Source organism: Telopea speciosissima, chromosome 4 (assembly GCF_018873765.1).
Source record: "Telopea speciosissima isolate NSW1024214 ecotype Mountain lineage chromosome 4, Tspe_v1, whole genome shotgun sequence".
Taxonomy (NCBI): Eukaryota; Viridiplantae; Streptophyta; class Magnoliopsida; order Proteales; family Proteaceae; genus Telopea; species Telopea speciosissima.
In genome coordinates this window covers 63,621,511-63,637,505 of record NC_057919.1, presented here as the reverse complement: position 1 = coordinate 63,637,505, position 15,995 = coordinate 63,621,511, and the positions used below count along the sequence as shown (strand labels likewise).

Here is a 15,995-nt window from a genome sequence, read left to right as displayed (position 1 = left end):
GAAAAATAATGTTAAGTATCTTGTGGAGTCCTTTTGTAGATCAAAGACCATCGTTTCCTGAGCTCTAATGACATTTGAGTCAACAGTGCTTGGGTCTACACCGATTGTCTATGCCTTTGTGTATTGGTTTCTCCTTTTGTTTTTGGCCTTTCCATATGGTTTTCATTATCCAATAAAGGACTCCTTGAGGAGGAACAATATTATTTGCCTTCTCAAAAGAAAGCAAGAAAGATGTTGAGTTATTCCCATCCCAAAACATATGTGGGTTCCACACTTCCTTGTTCCTTCCTCCAAACCTTTGCAACAATTTGAAGTATATACCAGGAGAAAATCAGGGAATCATCTGTATCTTTCCATTTATTATTTTTCTTTCTGTAGTTTCTTCATGCCGGAGTCATGCCATTTGAAACCATTAACATGGAATGTCTTGAGAAACTGCATTTTTTATCCTCCTTTGTGAAAAAATTGTACTTGAGGTTTTTTTATTTTATTTTAATTTTAATAAATGCTATAGTTGAACTTTTTGTGTACTTTTATGTTTTATCAAACCCGGTTCATACCTAAGTCAGTATTTGTACTAATTTGTAATTGCTTTGGCTGCAGGGTTTTTGAAGTTAGATGCATGCACATTCCTGTTTATGATCGGACACCATTTGAAGGTCCTGATTGTTCAGTATTTCTTAATATTCACTGAGTTTTCCTTGGTGTGTTTGATTGGATTTCTTTTCTATTCTTTTTTGTAATGGTGCAGTCTTACATATTAATGGTTAAAAAGGTATCCTATTTTTTGAATTGCTGTGAGATTTTCACCTAAATGTCAACCTTTTGTTGTTAAAGTTGATGAAACTAGTTTTTGTTATACATTAAATATTTATCAGTTTATTGGGTTTTCTCTTGTGAAGGGCTAGTGAAATTTGTTGAAAACATCTTGGTACTTGAGCATACATTTTCTCCAAATAAGCCAATTTATTTAGTTGGTGATTCTTTGGGAGGATGCTTAGCTCTTGCAGTTGCTGCTCGTAACCCTACTATCGATCTAGTGTTGGTTTTAGTCAATCCAGGTCAGTGGGAAAATTTGCAGATTAACTTTTTTCATTACAAAGTCGGGATTCCCCCCCCCCCCCTCTTGATGCATACAGTTTATATATTTCTTTCCTTTTCATGTAGCAACATCATTTGGCAAGTCCCAGCTTCAACCTTTGCTCCCCGTCTTGAAGGCTTTGCCGGATGAACTTCACATCACTGTACCTTATCTACTTAGCTTCATTATGGGTATGCTATTTATTTCCTCCAATATTCTCACGTGTCATCCTTCAATTTGTGGAGGAAGATAGAATTATTTTAACAACTTGTTATTTCTCTTAGTCCTCAACAGTATTAAATCGTCCATATCTAGTCTGCAAGAAAACATGCTTACCTGAATTTATCTCAACTTTTGTGGAACTTCTATCTAGCATGATCCTGAAAGCTTTTGCATCGTGGCATACTGTATCTGTTATGCTCAAGGTTGAAACTTTTGAAATCTGTTTTGGACACATGTCTTTAGCCTGGGCTTGCTGAAATTTGGCCTATTTGAATGAGTTTTTGCTGATAGATATTGAAGTGGCTAAGCAAGCAGAAATTGTAACTACTGAGACTGTCTGGATCAGTAATGACTGATTATTTATTGATTTATATATAATTCTCAATTCATATAGATGTAGCGTGTCATAACTTGTAAAGTCGTCAATGACTAGTAGTGAGCCATGCTTGACAAACCCATAAAAAGTTTGCAGCAACCAAGGATATGGTTAGCAAAGAATCGCACCATATGTTCTCTTTCAAAACCTACACAAACCACGACTTTGCCTACAATGATGAAGAAAGGCAAATACTTTAAGAAGTAAAGGAGTAATTATCAATTAAGAAGTTATTTGAAAACCTGTAGATAATGTTGAGAAAATGGTAAAAATAATTGGGTAGCTTTGTCTTCTGTACCCTGTATGGGAATCTTCATGTATCATCTCTAGATCCAAACCCGTATCTCATTATCGAGTTCCTCCAAGTATTTATGATTGGATTATGGATATAATAAGAATTTAAAATATGTTGTTTATTTTCTATGCAAGAATGTGGTATTAGTTGCTTCTGTTTAATTATATATTACTACTCTCTCTCTCTCTCTCTCTCTCTCTCTCTCTCTCTCTCTTATGTGAACCTTAATGAGAACTCAGCAATTGGTATGGTTAGAACAGATCAACTTTCCTTTGAAGTCTGTACCTTGGTCCTTGAGCATTCGTACCAAATTTCTTCATGCCCCATGCTTTGAATGTATTTGACATGGAAACCCCCATTGTCTGAAAAATGGGCATATGAGACATCTCGTCGGAGAGCATACTGAATAATTCTATTAACTTCTCAGATAATTGCCTCTTTTGTGCTGTTTCTGCACCAGTCTCCATGCAATGTAGTTAAAATGTTGCCTCAGGATTGACTATTCAATCGACTCTACTAGTGACGACCACAATTTCTAATTTAAAATGAAGTCAGTCATTCACCCAAAATAAAAAATGAAGTCAGTCAATGGGTACTGGAGATCAGACTACTCTTTGCAGTATTTGGTTTTGTCACTTGTATGAGTATTGTTTTCTGCTTTGTGTTAAGGTTAAGAAATTGTTGTGTTGATCTGTTTATCTTTCTTTTTTTTTTTTTTTTTTTTGGGGGGGGGGGGTGTGTGTGTGTAAAATTATTGCTTTGACCACCCCAATTTCCTACAGAATTTAATAATCCTCTCATTAAAGTTTTTAAGGAGCCTTTGCTAGTATCATAAATAGTGAATCCTTAAAATGCTTGGTTAATAACTTGATTTTAGCTTTGAACTATTGATAGGCAATTTCTTGCACACACATTTTTGGTCACCTGGGCATTGCCTTGAGCACATTGTTTGCTCCAGAAAGTTTTCCAATTGTTGATTAATTTTGTTGTATATTTAGAATTTGAATTTGAGTTATATTGGACCCCAATGTTTCTAGTTGGCTATTCCAAGTCATTTGTCCTTTTATTTCATATCTTGAAAATTATTCTTGTGTGATGTTCTATTTTTGTCTCTCTGTCTTTCTGTGAACAGGATGGGATACCATTGATTTGATAAGTCCTGGTACCTACTGAAATATGGTTGTCTTTTCTGATTTCCATGTGAATCATAACTCATTATTCTGAATTCTTATAATACATTATTATTGTTAACAAAACAGAATTTAGGGAATGGCTAGAATAATCGATATGATTATTCAGCCCTTATATTTATAACTTTCATAAAAGCACTGAAATTACATCAATAACCCTGTATAGCCGACCATGATAGCTATAGGGAAATAGAAGGAGAAAAATACAGAGAAATACCAAAACTACCCTTATAATATCGGGTAACATAACTCAACACTCCCCCTCAAGTTGGGGCATAGATATCACACATGCCCAACTTGACTAGACTAGGATGAAACAACTTCCCACTCAACCCTTTGGTGAAGACATCAGCTAGTTGATCTCCAGACCTCACAAAAGGGATACAAATCTGCCCACTCTCTAACTTCTCCTTGATGAAGTGTCTGTTGATCTCCACATGTTTTGTACGGTCATGCTGCACTGGATTGTGGGCAATGCTAATTGCTGCTTTGTTGTCACAGTACAACATCATTGGAAGATGAACAGAACCACGGATATCTAGGAGTAAACTCTGAAGCCACAATAACTCACATATGCCCTGGGCCATAGCACGGAATTCAGCTTCAGCACTAGATCTTGCCACAACATTTTGTTTTTTACTCCGCCATATGACCAGATTTCCTCCAACAAAAGTATAATAGCCTGAGGTAGACTTCCTGTCAGGATTACCACCCTAGTCAGCATCTGTGTAAGCCTCAATGCGAAGATGGTCATGAGGAGACAAAAGGATCCCTTTTCCTGGAGCTGATTTTAAGTATTGGAGAATACGAAGAACAGCAGCCATGTGAGTGGAATTAGGATCATGCATGAACTGGCTTACTAGGCTTACAGCAACAACAATATCTGGTCTGGTGTGAGAGAGATAAATCAGTTTTCCCACCAATCGTTGATATCTGCCCTTATCAACAGATTCACCATCCTTCTCTTGCAGATGAGTAGTAGCTTCCAAAGGAGTGTCACAAGGATGACAACCAAGCAAACCAGTCTCTAATAGTAAATCTAGACATACTTTCTTTGGGAGAGAAAGATGCCTTTGGGAGAATGGGCAACTTCAATCCCAAGAAAATATCTTAGCTGTCCTAGATCTTTTATGTCAAATTCTCGTCCCAAGAAAGTCTTCAGGTGAGAAACTTCATCTGCATCATTACCAGTCACACCTATGTCAACCATGGTTCGAGAACTCGCGAGATCTCGCCGAGTTTCTCGGTTTGTGAGATAGCGAGTCGAGATGGGAGTCGGTTCCTAAAACTGCAATATCTCGCCGAGATCTCGGCCAAGTCTCGATTGCCATTTCTCTGTTTTTTTTAGTTATAAAATTTCAATATCTCGCCGAGAACTCGACGAGATCTCGGTATCGAGTTATATGGTTTTTTACCCAGTTTTCATGACCCATATGCCCATTTTTTTAAAAGAGAGCAATGTACAGAACTCGGAAATCTCGAGTTCTGTCCAAAGCTCTCTAAAGTTTAGAGAAAAACACTCCAAGAGCTCTCTCTTTCTCAAATTTCTTCCTATTTCTCTCAAATCTTTGGTGGATTATGATGTTTAAAGTGAGATTCAAGTGGTAAAGTGAAGATTCAGCTCCAAATCATCACCTATTTTTGGATTTCAAAGGTATTTTCTAATTTTTCCCAAATCTATTTTTTTCAAAAAAATTTGTGTAATACTTGTTAGATTCATGTGGTTTTGATCTATGTTAAACATCTTTGCCCGATCTATCACTTGATGGAGTCGGATTTATTTTTCAGTTATTAAATTTTTTATTATAATTTCTGGAAAAATAAATGATTTATTTGAAAAAAGAAAATGAAAAAAATAGGATGAATAGTGATTGTTTGAAAATGAATTTGATAGATGTTAAACAACTTGGGATGCTCTACAGCCCCATGGATTAATTTTTTATTTTCACCCATTAAAAAAATTATTTTATTTTTCAAATTTAATAAATATATTATAAAAATTTATAAAATATATATAATATTAAGGAAAAATACTTGTTGCTTATGGAAAATTATGTACAACATATGTACATAATATTCAACTTGAAATGGTGTCAAATACATCATTACATTATATTTTTCTTATACTTTAAGTTATAAATATTTTTAAAAAAAATTCAAAATATTATTTTTAATTAAGAAATAAATACTAGGGTTAGGGGATAAATAAGAGATAGTTATTTCATAGTTCTAGTTGCTTGACATTACGTTTAAGAGTTATGAATAACATACTTTAAGTCTTGAATACCTTACTTTAAGTGATCCATGGTTATTAATACATGCTTTTTTATGTAACAGTGTAAAATATAAGACATTTTGTACACAATGTCTGATATAGCATGGCAACATGGAGTCTCCATGTCCGAGACAAAAAGAAGTCCAAATGCAATTATTGTAGGAAGTTGCTATCCTGGAGGAGCCACTAGGTTAAAGCAACACTTGTCCGTGCAGGCAAGGATGTTGTCTCATGCCCAAATGTTCCTGTCCAAGTGAAAGTGACAATGGCACAACACTTGAAAGGAGGAAGATTAAAGAAAGCTGAGAGGGAAAGAATGCAACAAGAGTTTGATGAGGCACAGAGGAAGTACTAGAGAGGACTGGTGTAGAGGTCCGTGGCAGAGATGATACTGACATTGGGCCTCCACCTGGTGAGTTTCTATCAGAGGCTGAATTGAGAATTTACCAGCAGGCTTTGGCTGAGAGTAGACAAAGTTTTCATTTTAAGAATATAAGAACATATGAGCAAGTAAGAGGAGCTGGTGGATCTGGCTCAGCTGCACCAGTGCAAGAAGATGAGAGGAGGAAAAGCACTGGGACAAGAAATATACCACGACCCCAAACCCGACCACGAGTACAAGCTCCAGATCCCATTTTTAAGCAGGATCCCACAACTTTTAGGCAACAAGATGCCTACCAGCCAACCATCCCGCAAATATTTGGTGGTAAACAAGAGGAAGCACGAAAAGCCTTCAGCAAGTTCATGCTTTACCATGGAATTCCAGCCAATGTAGCACAAGGAACATACTATAATGCATTCTTTGATGCTGCAGGGAGGGCTGGTGCAGGATAGAAGGGACCTTCACCACATGAATTATACAATGTATATTTGCTTCAGGAGGTACAAGAGCTGAAAGATTACATTGATAGTTTGAAGCCAATGTGGGAGACATATGGGGTTACTCTTATGGCTGATGGATGGACTGGACCTACTAGACTATCCATCATAAATTTCATGGTGAGTTGCAATGGAAAGACTGTATTCTTGAAGTCCATCGATGCATCAAATAATGTAAAGGATGCATCATACTTGTATAAGGAGTTGAAGCAAGTGGTGGAGGAGGTAGGACCAAGGAACGTTATCCAAATTGTGACGGATGACGGTTCTAACTTTAAAAAGGCTGGAGAGAAGTTGATGAATAAGAAGAGTAAGAGGATCCGGCTCTTTTGGACCCCATGTATAGCCCATTCTATTGATTTAATGCTGAAGGACATGGGGAAAAAGACTTTGGTGGCGGGTGTGGTAAATAAGGCAAGACAAGTGACAACTTTTGTGTACAACCATTCTTATGCTCTAGCCTTGTTGAGGGAGAAATGCAATGGAGATTTAGTGAGGCATGGTGTCACTCGATTTGCCACCAATTACATTGCATTGAAGAGCTTTCAGACTAAGGCGATAGGTCTGAGGTCTATGTTTGCAAGTGATAAATGGTTTGGTTGGCAAGGTTCTAAGTCAGGAGATGCAAAGGCAGCACAACAGACCACTGCAAGTGGTTGCCATATTAGAGCCAGTTGTGGCAGTACTGAGGATGGTTGATATAGAGAAGAAGCCTGCCTTGGCCCACATTTATGCTGCCATCCAAAAAATGAAGGAAATGGTTAGAGCTGCTATACCTCGAAGTGCAAAGTCCTACACTAACATCATTGATGAGCGGTGGGAGAAGCACTTGAGTCATCCATTGCATAAAGTTGGTGAGTTCAACATACTTTACACTTTAAATGTTATAACTTTTTTACATTTACATATTCAAAACCCAAAGGCATTAAGTCAGTAAAGTCACTAACAAATCGTATTTGTGGTGTCTACTTTCCCAGCATACTATTTGAATCCAAAGTATCACTACTCCCATGATCTTGGGCTAGACATAGAATTGTTAGAGGCGCTTCAAACCATCGCGGTTAGAGCTCAATCCAAAGACACAATCATTGCAATGATGAGGTGAGAGTATGAGACTTTGGTAGTTAGTTTATGAATGTAATTACTAAATAGGAAATGCTAATTCCTCAAATTGAAATTAGATCAAATACTTTAGAGAGGCCTCAGCAAGTTTCGGTCGGCAAGCTGCAGTGGAGGGTAGACAAAAGTCAGACCCTGGTAGGTGGCATGATATTACATATTTACATTTATGAATTATAATTTTATCTCTTTAGAATGTACATATTCTTACTATTCTATATATGTAATGCAAGATCGGTGGGTGCTTTATGGTACAAGTTCACCCAACCTCGAGGAAGGTAGCAGTGAGAGCTCTCACAAACTTGTCCATCCTCCTGATGTGAGCGCAATCGAGTACATTCTCATTGATACATTCAAAGAGGCGAACAGGTTGGGTAGCGAACGATCGAGCAACTTGTGTATATGCACTACAATACGAGATTAAGGATGAGGCACATACGTGAAGGAATTGAGGCCAATGATAAAGAACCCATTGAACTGTCCAACATTTTCCAAGAGGACTCTGATGACGATGAGGATCCCCTATTCCAGTGGGTGAGGGATCGTGGTACACCTGATATGGATCAGCCTGGGGGTAGGTCAGACCCCACCATTGCGTCTGTAACCGGCACTGATGTTGAGGATTATATGTCGTCGCAAGAGGGGTATGCACATGCAGAGTCACTGAAACCTTTTGAGCCTGCTGTAGCAAGTCCTGCTGCTGATGATGATGGTTGTGGTGATGATGGTGATGGTGATGATGGTGGTGGTGGTGGTGGTGGTCGTGGCATGCCGAGTGGCGGTTATTATGATGATTGTCATGAGGGGATGCGCGAGCAGTACCAGTATGAGGTGGGAACGCAGGGGGACCCTGTGCGTTTCACCGGTGAGTCTTAGTTTACGCATGCCACTTAAGATCAAGACCATGGTGGCCACCCTAAAACATACAAAAGAAAGAAGGGTCGCCAACACTCACATCAGTCAGATGCTCAAGATGATGACAACAGTATTAACACCATGCTTGCAAGTTTCGGAAGCATGAGTATAGATACTACTAGTGAGCATTAGTCATGGCAATCATCTCAGCATCATTATGGCTATGACTATGGCCAGGAGAGCACCGGTTCTGATTATAGTGCCTATGGTCAGTATGGGCAGTCAGCAGCTAAGTATGACAGACAAAGCTCTGGGTCAGGTTTTGGGTACATATTTCCAGTCCCAAACCAGCCATATATGCCTCAAACTTAATATGACAGTAGCAGTGGATCTTACACGTCATACCAACAACCTCCCATGTACCCTAAGATAGGGAGATTGGTATATGTTGATGAGAAGACTTATATGGTAGCTGTGTCATACTATGTGCAATACTATAGCAATTCCATGACATGGGAATTCTTTGTGGATCAATGTGGGGATGAATTTATTACTCAATCATATTTTATGTAACAAATTCAGTGAACATTGATGTAATGTATTTTTTATTTGAATGTTTTGATTGATAATTTGATATGTATTAATTAGAATGTTTTGATTGCTAAATTTGCTAAGTTTTACTGAATTATATATAGAGTAGGTTGTTTTAGACTTTTAGTACGACTCGTCGCCTACCAACCTATGGTCCAAAGTAAAACTCATATTTGGACTTGTTTTTTGGCAAATCTGGGCATGCCATTGTGTTTAAATGGCCTGAAATAGGCTAGATACCAAGTTTCAGACCCAAAATATGTGTAAAACCCACAAAGTTGGGGGTTCGAGTAAAAAAAAAAAAAATTTGCACCAACTCGCCGAGATCTCGACTCGACTCGGTTTCTGGCTTGGCCGAGATGCCCCCGAGACCCGAGTCTTAGAACCTTGACGTCATCAACATAAACTATAAAAAGAGTGACCTTTTCTCCCTTTCACTTGATGAACAGATTGTGATCAGCATTACTCTGTTTGTATCCACAGGAGACCATGGCTTTATGAAACCTACCAAACCATGCCTGTGGAGATTGCTTCAACCCATATAGTGCCCTTTTTAGCCTACAGACTTTCCCAAGGGTCTTGTCAGGGGAAGAACCTGGAGGAACTTCCATATAAACCTCCTCTTCCAACTCTCCATGAAGGAATGCATTTTTGACATTCAATTGCTGTAGGTCCCAGCCAAGGTTGACAGCACAAGACAGTAAGACCCGGACAGTGTTCAACTTCGCAACTGGGGCAAATGTCTCCTGGTAGTCGATCCCATAAGTCTGAGTAAAGCTCTTGGCCACAAGCCTGGCTTTATATCTATCCACTGTTCCATCTAGCTTCTGCTTAATAACAAATACCCATTTGTACCCGACTGGTTTCTTCTTGAAGGAAGAATAACTAGCTCCCATGTCTCATTTTTAAATAAGGCCGTCATTTCTTCCATCATGGCTGCTTTCCACTTTGGATCTGCAATCGCCTCCTGCCATTTATGAGGAATAGAAACAGAGGAAAGAGAAGAAACAAATGCACGGTAGGAAGGAGATAAAACATCATAGGAAACAACATTGGAGATGGGGTGTTGGGTGCATGACCTAATGCCTTTATGAACAGCGATAGGTAAGTCAAGAGAAGGATCCTTACCAGATGATGTAGCAGGGTCTGAATCTGGATCAAGTGCAGACGATTGTAGAGGTGGTATGGTGGTGGTGGTAGTCTCAACTTGTCTTGTGCGCTCCCGGGTATATACTTTATCAACAGGGATTTGACTGACTGGTCTACGCTCCCCCTGATGGGGAACCACTGTAGGGGTTGAAGTTACAGAGGGTTCCCCCTGAATAGGAGCCGGAAGAATGGCAGACACATCTTCAAAACCTTGATCCTGCTCCCCCTGAAGAGGTGTCTGAGAATAATACGACAAGGACTCATGGAAGACAATATCCATGGAGACAAAAGTACATCGAGTAGGTGGATGATAACACTTGTATCCTTTCTGGGTCGCAGAGCAGCCCAGAAAAATACACCAAATGCTCCGTGGATCAAATTTCCCATGAGGATGATGATTGCGAACATAGCAGACACAACCAAAAACTTTGGGGGGAACCACAAAGGAGGAGGAACTTTGGAGGAGGTCAACGGGGGAACGACCATCAAGGACACGGGTAGGCACACGGTTGATGAGATAAGCAGCGGTAAGAATGGCATCACTCCAGTATTGGGAAGGATCCTGCCGTGTAAACATAATGGCCTGGGCCACCTCAAGGAGATGTCGATTTTTCCTCTCAGCAATCCCATTCTGGGTAGGTGTGTCAATACAGCTGGTCTGATGGACAATACCATGTACAGCCAAATAAAGTTGGAACTGACCCTCCATGTATTCTCTGCCATTATCACTTCGTAAAATTCGCAAGGTGGCATTGAATTGGGTCTGAACCATATGATGGAACAACTGAAAACAGTGGAAGACCTCACTTTTATGGCTCATCATGTATACCCAGGTGGCACGAGTATAACAATCTATAAAGGAGATAAACCATTTATGACCAGAAATGGAAGTACAACGGGCAGGGCCCCACACATCAGAATGAGCCAAAGCAAAAGGAGACTCACTTCTTTTATTTAATGAAGAATAACTGGGACGAGTCTGTTTGGCCAAAACACAAGACTCACATAAAAACTCATTCCTATTACAATGCTTGATCAAGTGGGGAAACAAAAGAGCTAAAGTACTAAGGGATGGATGACCAAGCCGACAGTGCCAGAGATGAAGGTCAGGTGACGAGGTGGACTGTAAATGATGAGCTGTAGAGGAAGCCGAATGCAAAGTAGAAGGCTGACCCGTGTCAAGTAAGTAGAGACCACCTTGCATCTTACCACCCCCAATCGTGTGCCCCATCTCTAGATCCTGTATGACACAATGAGAAGGGAAAAATGTCAGTTTGCAGTTCAGATCTCTAGTATGACTACTAATAGAGAGAAGGTCGGTAGAAAAGGATGGAACATGCAAAACAGATTTTAAGGAAAGGGTAGGTGAGCAGCGTATGGAAACCTGTCCATTAATAGGAGAAAGGGAACCATTAGCCGCTTGAGCACTGTCTTTGCCAGAAGATGGAGAATAAAGGTGAAACACATGGGAGGAGCCAGTCATGTGGTCAGTGGCACCGGAATCTATTATCCAAGGACTGGATACAGCCGATGCATACAGACTACCGACTGGAATACCTGAGGCAAAGTGAGAACCAGGATGGGCAGCAGGTGCAAATGCTGTAGTAGGGGCAGCGGAAGAGGCCTGGAGCATGCGACGGAAAGCTAGGAGCTCATCCTGAGTAAGCCCAATGTCAGATGAAGGGGCAGTAGCAGCAGTGGTAGGAGAATCAGCCAGATGAGCCTTGGGTTTAAACTTCCCACGGCCTTTCTTTTCCTCAAAATCAGCAGGCTTCCCATGGAGCTTCCAGCATTGAGCCTTAGTATGATAGAGCTTGTTGCAGTGTTCACACTTGACAGGCCCTTTAGGGACAGCAGTACCACCATTAGTAGTGGTAATAGAAGGAGCACTAGAAGCAGCTTGCAAGGCAGAGCAATCAACAGTAGAGGAATGCAGCATAGCAGCCCGACGAGATTCCTCATTATGAACCAAGGCAAAGGCCTGCTCTAGTGTGGGAAAAGGAGATTGGCCAAGCACTTGCACTCGAATAGGGTCAAACTCCATATTTAGGCCAGCCAAAAAATCATAGACACGTATTTTGTCAACGTGTTTGCGATAGGCAGCTAGATCAGTAGCAGTAGAGGGCTGATGGTCGGAGTAGTGATCCAATTGCTGCCACAAGTTTTTTAGGGTAGCATAGTATTTGGAGACGGAGAGCTCCTGTTGGGTAGTCGCATTAGCTTTCTTTCTAATCTCATAAATCTGTGCATCATTCCTAGTGCGACCATAAGTCTCTTTGGCACCATTCCATATAGTATGGGCTGTGTCCAGAAAGAGAAAATTGTCGGAGATATCCCCTTGCATAGAATGAATCAAGTAGGACATCACCATTGCATCATTAGATAACCACTTGTTGAGCTGAGAACCCTCTTCCTCTGGTTTTGTTGTTGTCCCGAGAATATGGGTAGTAAGGCCACGGCCAGCTATTGTCAAATAGGTAGACCAAGACCACTTCAGGTAGTTGGAGCCATCAAGTTTGATAGGTGCAGCAAGGGGAAGAAAATCAGTCCGGGGCTGTCCATCATGTCCAGAAGAGGCTGAAGAAGAATCAGATCCAGTCATTGCAGCAGGCAACCAAGTTCTTCAATGAAGGAACAATCAGCCAAAGAACTCCAAAAACTCCTGGAATCGATATGGGGAAAATTCGACCCCAAGAGAAGATGGCAGAATTGGAGCAAAAAATCCCAGATATGAAGGCTGGGAATTATGTCGAATGGAGGCAGCAAGTATGCCAAACAGGTACAGCAGTAACTAGCAGCCCAACCCCTAGATCGATTAGTGTCAGGGTTTTGAAAAAAACCCTGAGAAGAGAGATCGATAAGGGGGAGGAGTCTTCAAACAAGCTGATGAAGGGGATAGAGGCAGAGAACAATATCTGATGAAGATTCCACAAGAGAAGAAGCAGCCGAAATAGCTGTAGAGGCCTGTTCTTCAAAGAAAAAAAAGAAATCTCCAAATCGCAGACAAGAACTCAGCATCTATCGATCTGAAATAGAGGCATAAAAGGGAGGTAGGTTGGAGGGCAGCGGCTAGATCAGAATGATCACCTCATTAATGCTGCCCTAATGGGAGAAGAAGAACCAAAAAAAAAGGAAGAAGAAGGGAAGAAGCTCGAGGGAAGGAGGAAAAAATCGAAGGGAGGGTGGTGGGTTTTGAAAACCTAGATCAGAGATTATTTGGCATTGATGCCATGTTAACAAAACAGAATTTAGGGAATGGCTAGAATAATCGATGTGACTATTCAGCCCTTATATTTATAACTTTCATAAAAGCACTGAAATTACATCAATAACCCTGTATAGCCGACCATTATAGCTATAGGGAAATAAAAAAGGAGAAAAATACAGAGAAATACCCAAACTACCCTTAAAATATCGGGTAACATAACTCAACAATTATATTATGTTAAAGTCACCACGTGGGGGGGGGTACATGACCTATATGTACCGTGGCCCGTGGGGGTACATACGTGTCATGTACACTTCAACCTTCTATTTCTCTATCCTTCAATTTCTCTAAGTTTCTATTTTAGCTAAATTTCTATTTCTGTGTAGTTTGTTTTAGGAAGGTTTCTACTTCCATGTGATGTAATTTTTCTCTTTAAATAATACAGTTGAGAGGGGGAGAGACCACCAAGGAAGTCTGTGACTTCTATTTGCAGTCTCTCCCATCATCTCCTTCTCCTTCTTCTCCCACCAAGCATGTTTTCTTATTAATCGTATGCCCTCGTCGGTTTTGGACAATCAAGTCCCTTTTTCTGTTTTACATCCAAAAACACCCTTATTTAATCTTCCGCATCGTATTGTTGTGTTTGCTTTGTTCATATTTTACATCCTGGTGTTGACAAACTATCTCCTCGTGCCACCAAATGTATTTTTCTTGGTTATTCTCGGACTCAAAAAGGGTATAGCTGTTATGACCCTATTTCTCATCGACAATTTGTTAGTGCTGATGTTACTTTTTTTTTAAAGTACTGCGTATTATTCTCCCTCTACATTGCCTTTAACTTTTCCTGCAGATCCTCCTCCTGCCCCACCTCTTCCAGTTCCTACTCCTATTACATCTGCCCCTCCATTGCAATTGTACCAGCGCAGGCAGCACCAGCAGCTTCCGACTACTATGCCATCCTCTACTGTTGTTCCTATTCAGCCCCCTATCTGGCTCCTTGTCTGCAGATCCTCCTGACTTACCGGTTGCTCTACTGAAAGGTACACGTTCTTGTACTCAGAAATCTGCCCCTGCTTATCCTATTGCCCGTTTTGTTTCCGTTTCTCATCTCCCTTCCAACTACCGTTCCTTTACCTCTTCCTTATCCGCTGATGTTGTTCCTAAGTCTCATCATGAGGCTTTATCGCATTCTGGGTGGAAGGTAGCTATGGATACGGAGATGGATGCTTTGTTATCACGTGCGACATGGACTCTTGTGGATTTACCTCCTGGTAAGGATGTTGTGCATTATCATTGGGTTTACACCATTACATATAACCCGGATGGTTCGGTTGAGCGCCTAAAGGACGGTTGTTCGCTTAGGGCTATACTCAGACCTATGGTGTGGACTATTTTGAAACCTTTTACCCTGTTGCCCGGTTGACTTTTGTTCGTGTTCTCATTTCTTTGGCTGTCAATCTTGACTGGCCGCTCTACCAGCTGGACGTTAAGAATGCTTTTTTATATGGTGATCTTTAGGAAGAGGTTTATATGGAGCAGCCTCCAGGGTATGTTGCTCAGGGGGAGCTTTCGGATAAAGTTTGCAAACTTCATAAGGCTATCTATGGGCTGAAACAGTCCCCACGTGCTTGGTTTGATAAGTTCAGCTCTATTGTTACTCGTTGTGGTTTCTCACAATGCTATTCAGACCATTTGTTCGCCGACAGGACTCCAAAGTTGTGGTTCTTGTTGTTTATATGGATGCCATCATTATATCCGGTAATGATGCTATTGGTATTAGTGAGGTGAAAGCCTATCTTCATCAGCATTTTCAAATGAAGGATTTGGGTTTTCTCCGGTATTTTCTTCGTGTTGAGGTTCTTCAAAGTAAGAAAGGAATCAATCTGTCTCAGAGGAAGTATGTTCTTGATCTTTTATCTAATAAAAGTCTACTAGCAGCCAAACCAGTTGATACTCCTATGGATCCGCATAAAAAATTTAGCTCTACTGATAGTGAAGACTTCGAAGACCAACATCGGTATAGGCGATTAGTAGGAAAGCTTATCTATCTCACTGTCACTAGGTCGGATATTTCTTTTGCTATTGGCGTGGTTAGCCAATTTATGCACTCTCCTAAGAAGATCCATTGGGAGGCAGTGTATTGTATCTTACAATATTTGAAGGGAGCTCCAGGTAAGGGGCTCATCTATCATCCCCATCAGAATGTTGACATTGTAGGCTTTTCTAATGCTGACTGGGCAGGTGCAGATGGTGAGAGACGTTCCACTATAGGATATTGTACTTTTGTGGGAGGTAACCTAGTAACTTGGTGTAGCAAAAAACAGACTACAATTGCTAGATCTAGTGCAGAAGCCGAGTATCGGACCATGGCACAAACTGCAGCTGAACTAATGTGGCTGAAATCTTTTCTTCATGAGTTGGGATTTCCAATCACTCAACCCATGCAGATGTTCTGTGATAATCAAGCGGCTATCTACATTGCAAGTAATCCCGTCTTCCATCATTTTATTAGAGATGCTATTCTGAAGAAGTTGATTGTCACTCCCTTTGTTCCTTCCACTGATCAGCTTGGAGATGTCTTTACCAAGCCTTTGTTTGGCCCTACTTTCCGTAATGGCTGTTTCAAGCTGGGCATGGGTGATTTGTATGCTCCAGCTTGAGGGGGAGTGTTAAAGTCACCACGTGGAGGGGGGGGGGTACATGACCCATATGTACCGTGGGGGTACATATGTGTCATGTACACTTCAACCTTCTA

The 15,995-nt window shown here is 40.6% G+C and overlaps 1 protein-coding gene across 2 annotated transcripts in view; it reads left to right on the top strand.

Annotated features, from left to right (window-relative positions):
* The window catches only part of LOC122658349 (acyltransferase-like protein At1g54570, chloroplastic), a 42,712-nt gene that overhangs the window by 4,249 nt on the left and 22,468 nt on the right, over positions 1-15,995 (top strand). For both annotated transcript variants that reach the window (XM_043853266.1, XM_043853265.1), the window contains exons 3-5: positions 604-659; positions 903-1,061; positions 1,168-1,272. In XM_043853266.1, coding sequence (XP_043709201.1) covers positions 604-659; positions 903-1,061; positions 1,168-1,272 — 320 coding nt within the window. The remainder of the gene's footprint in view (positions 1-603; positions 660-902; positions 1,062-1,167; positions 1,273-15,995) is intronic.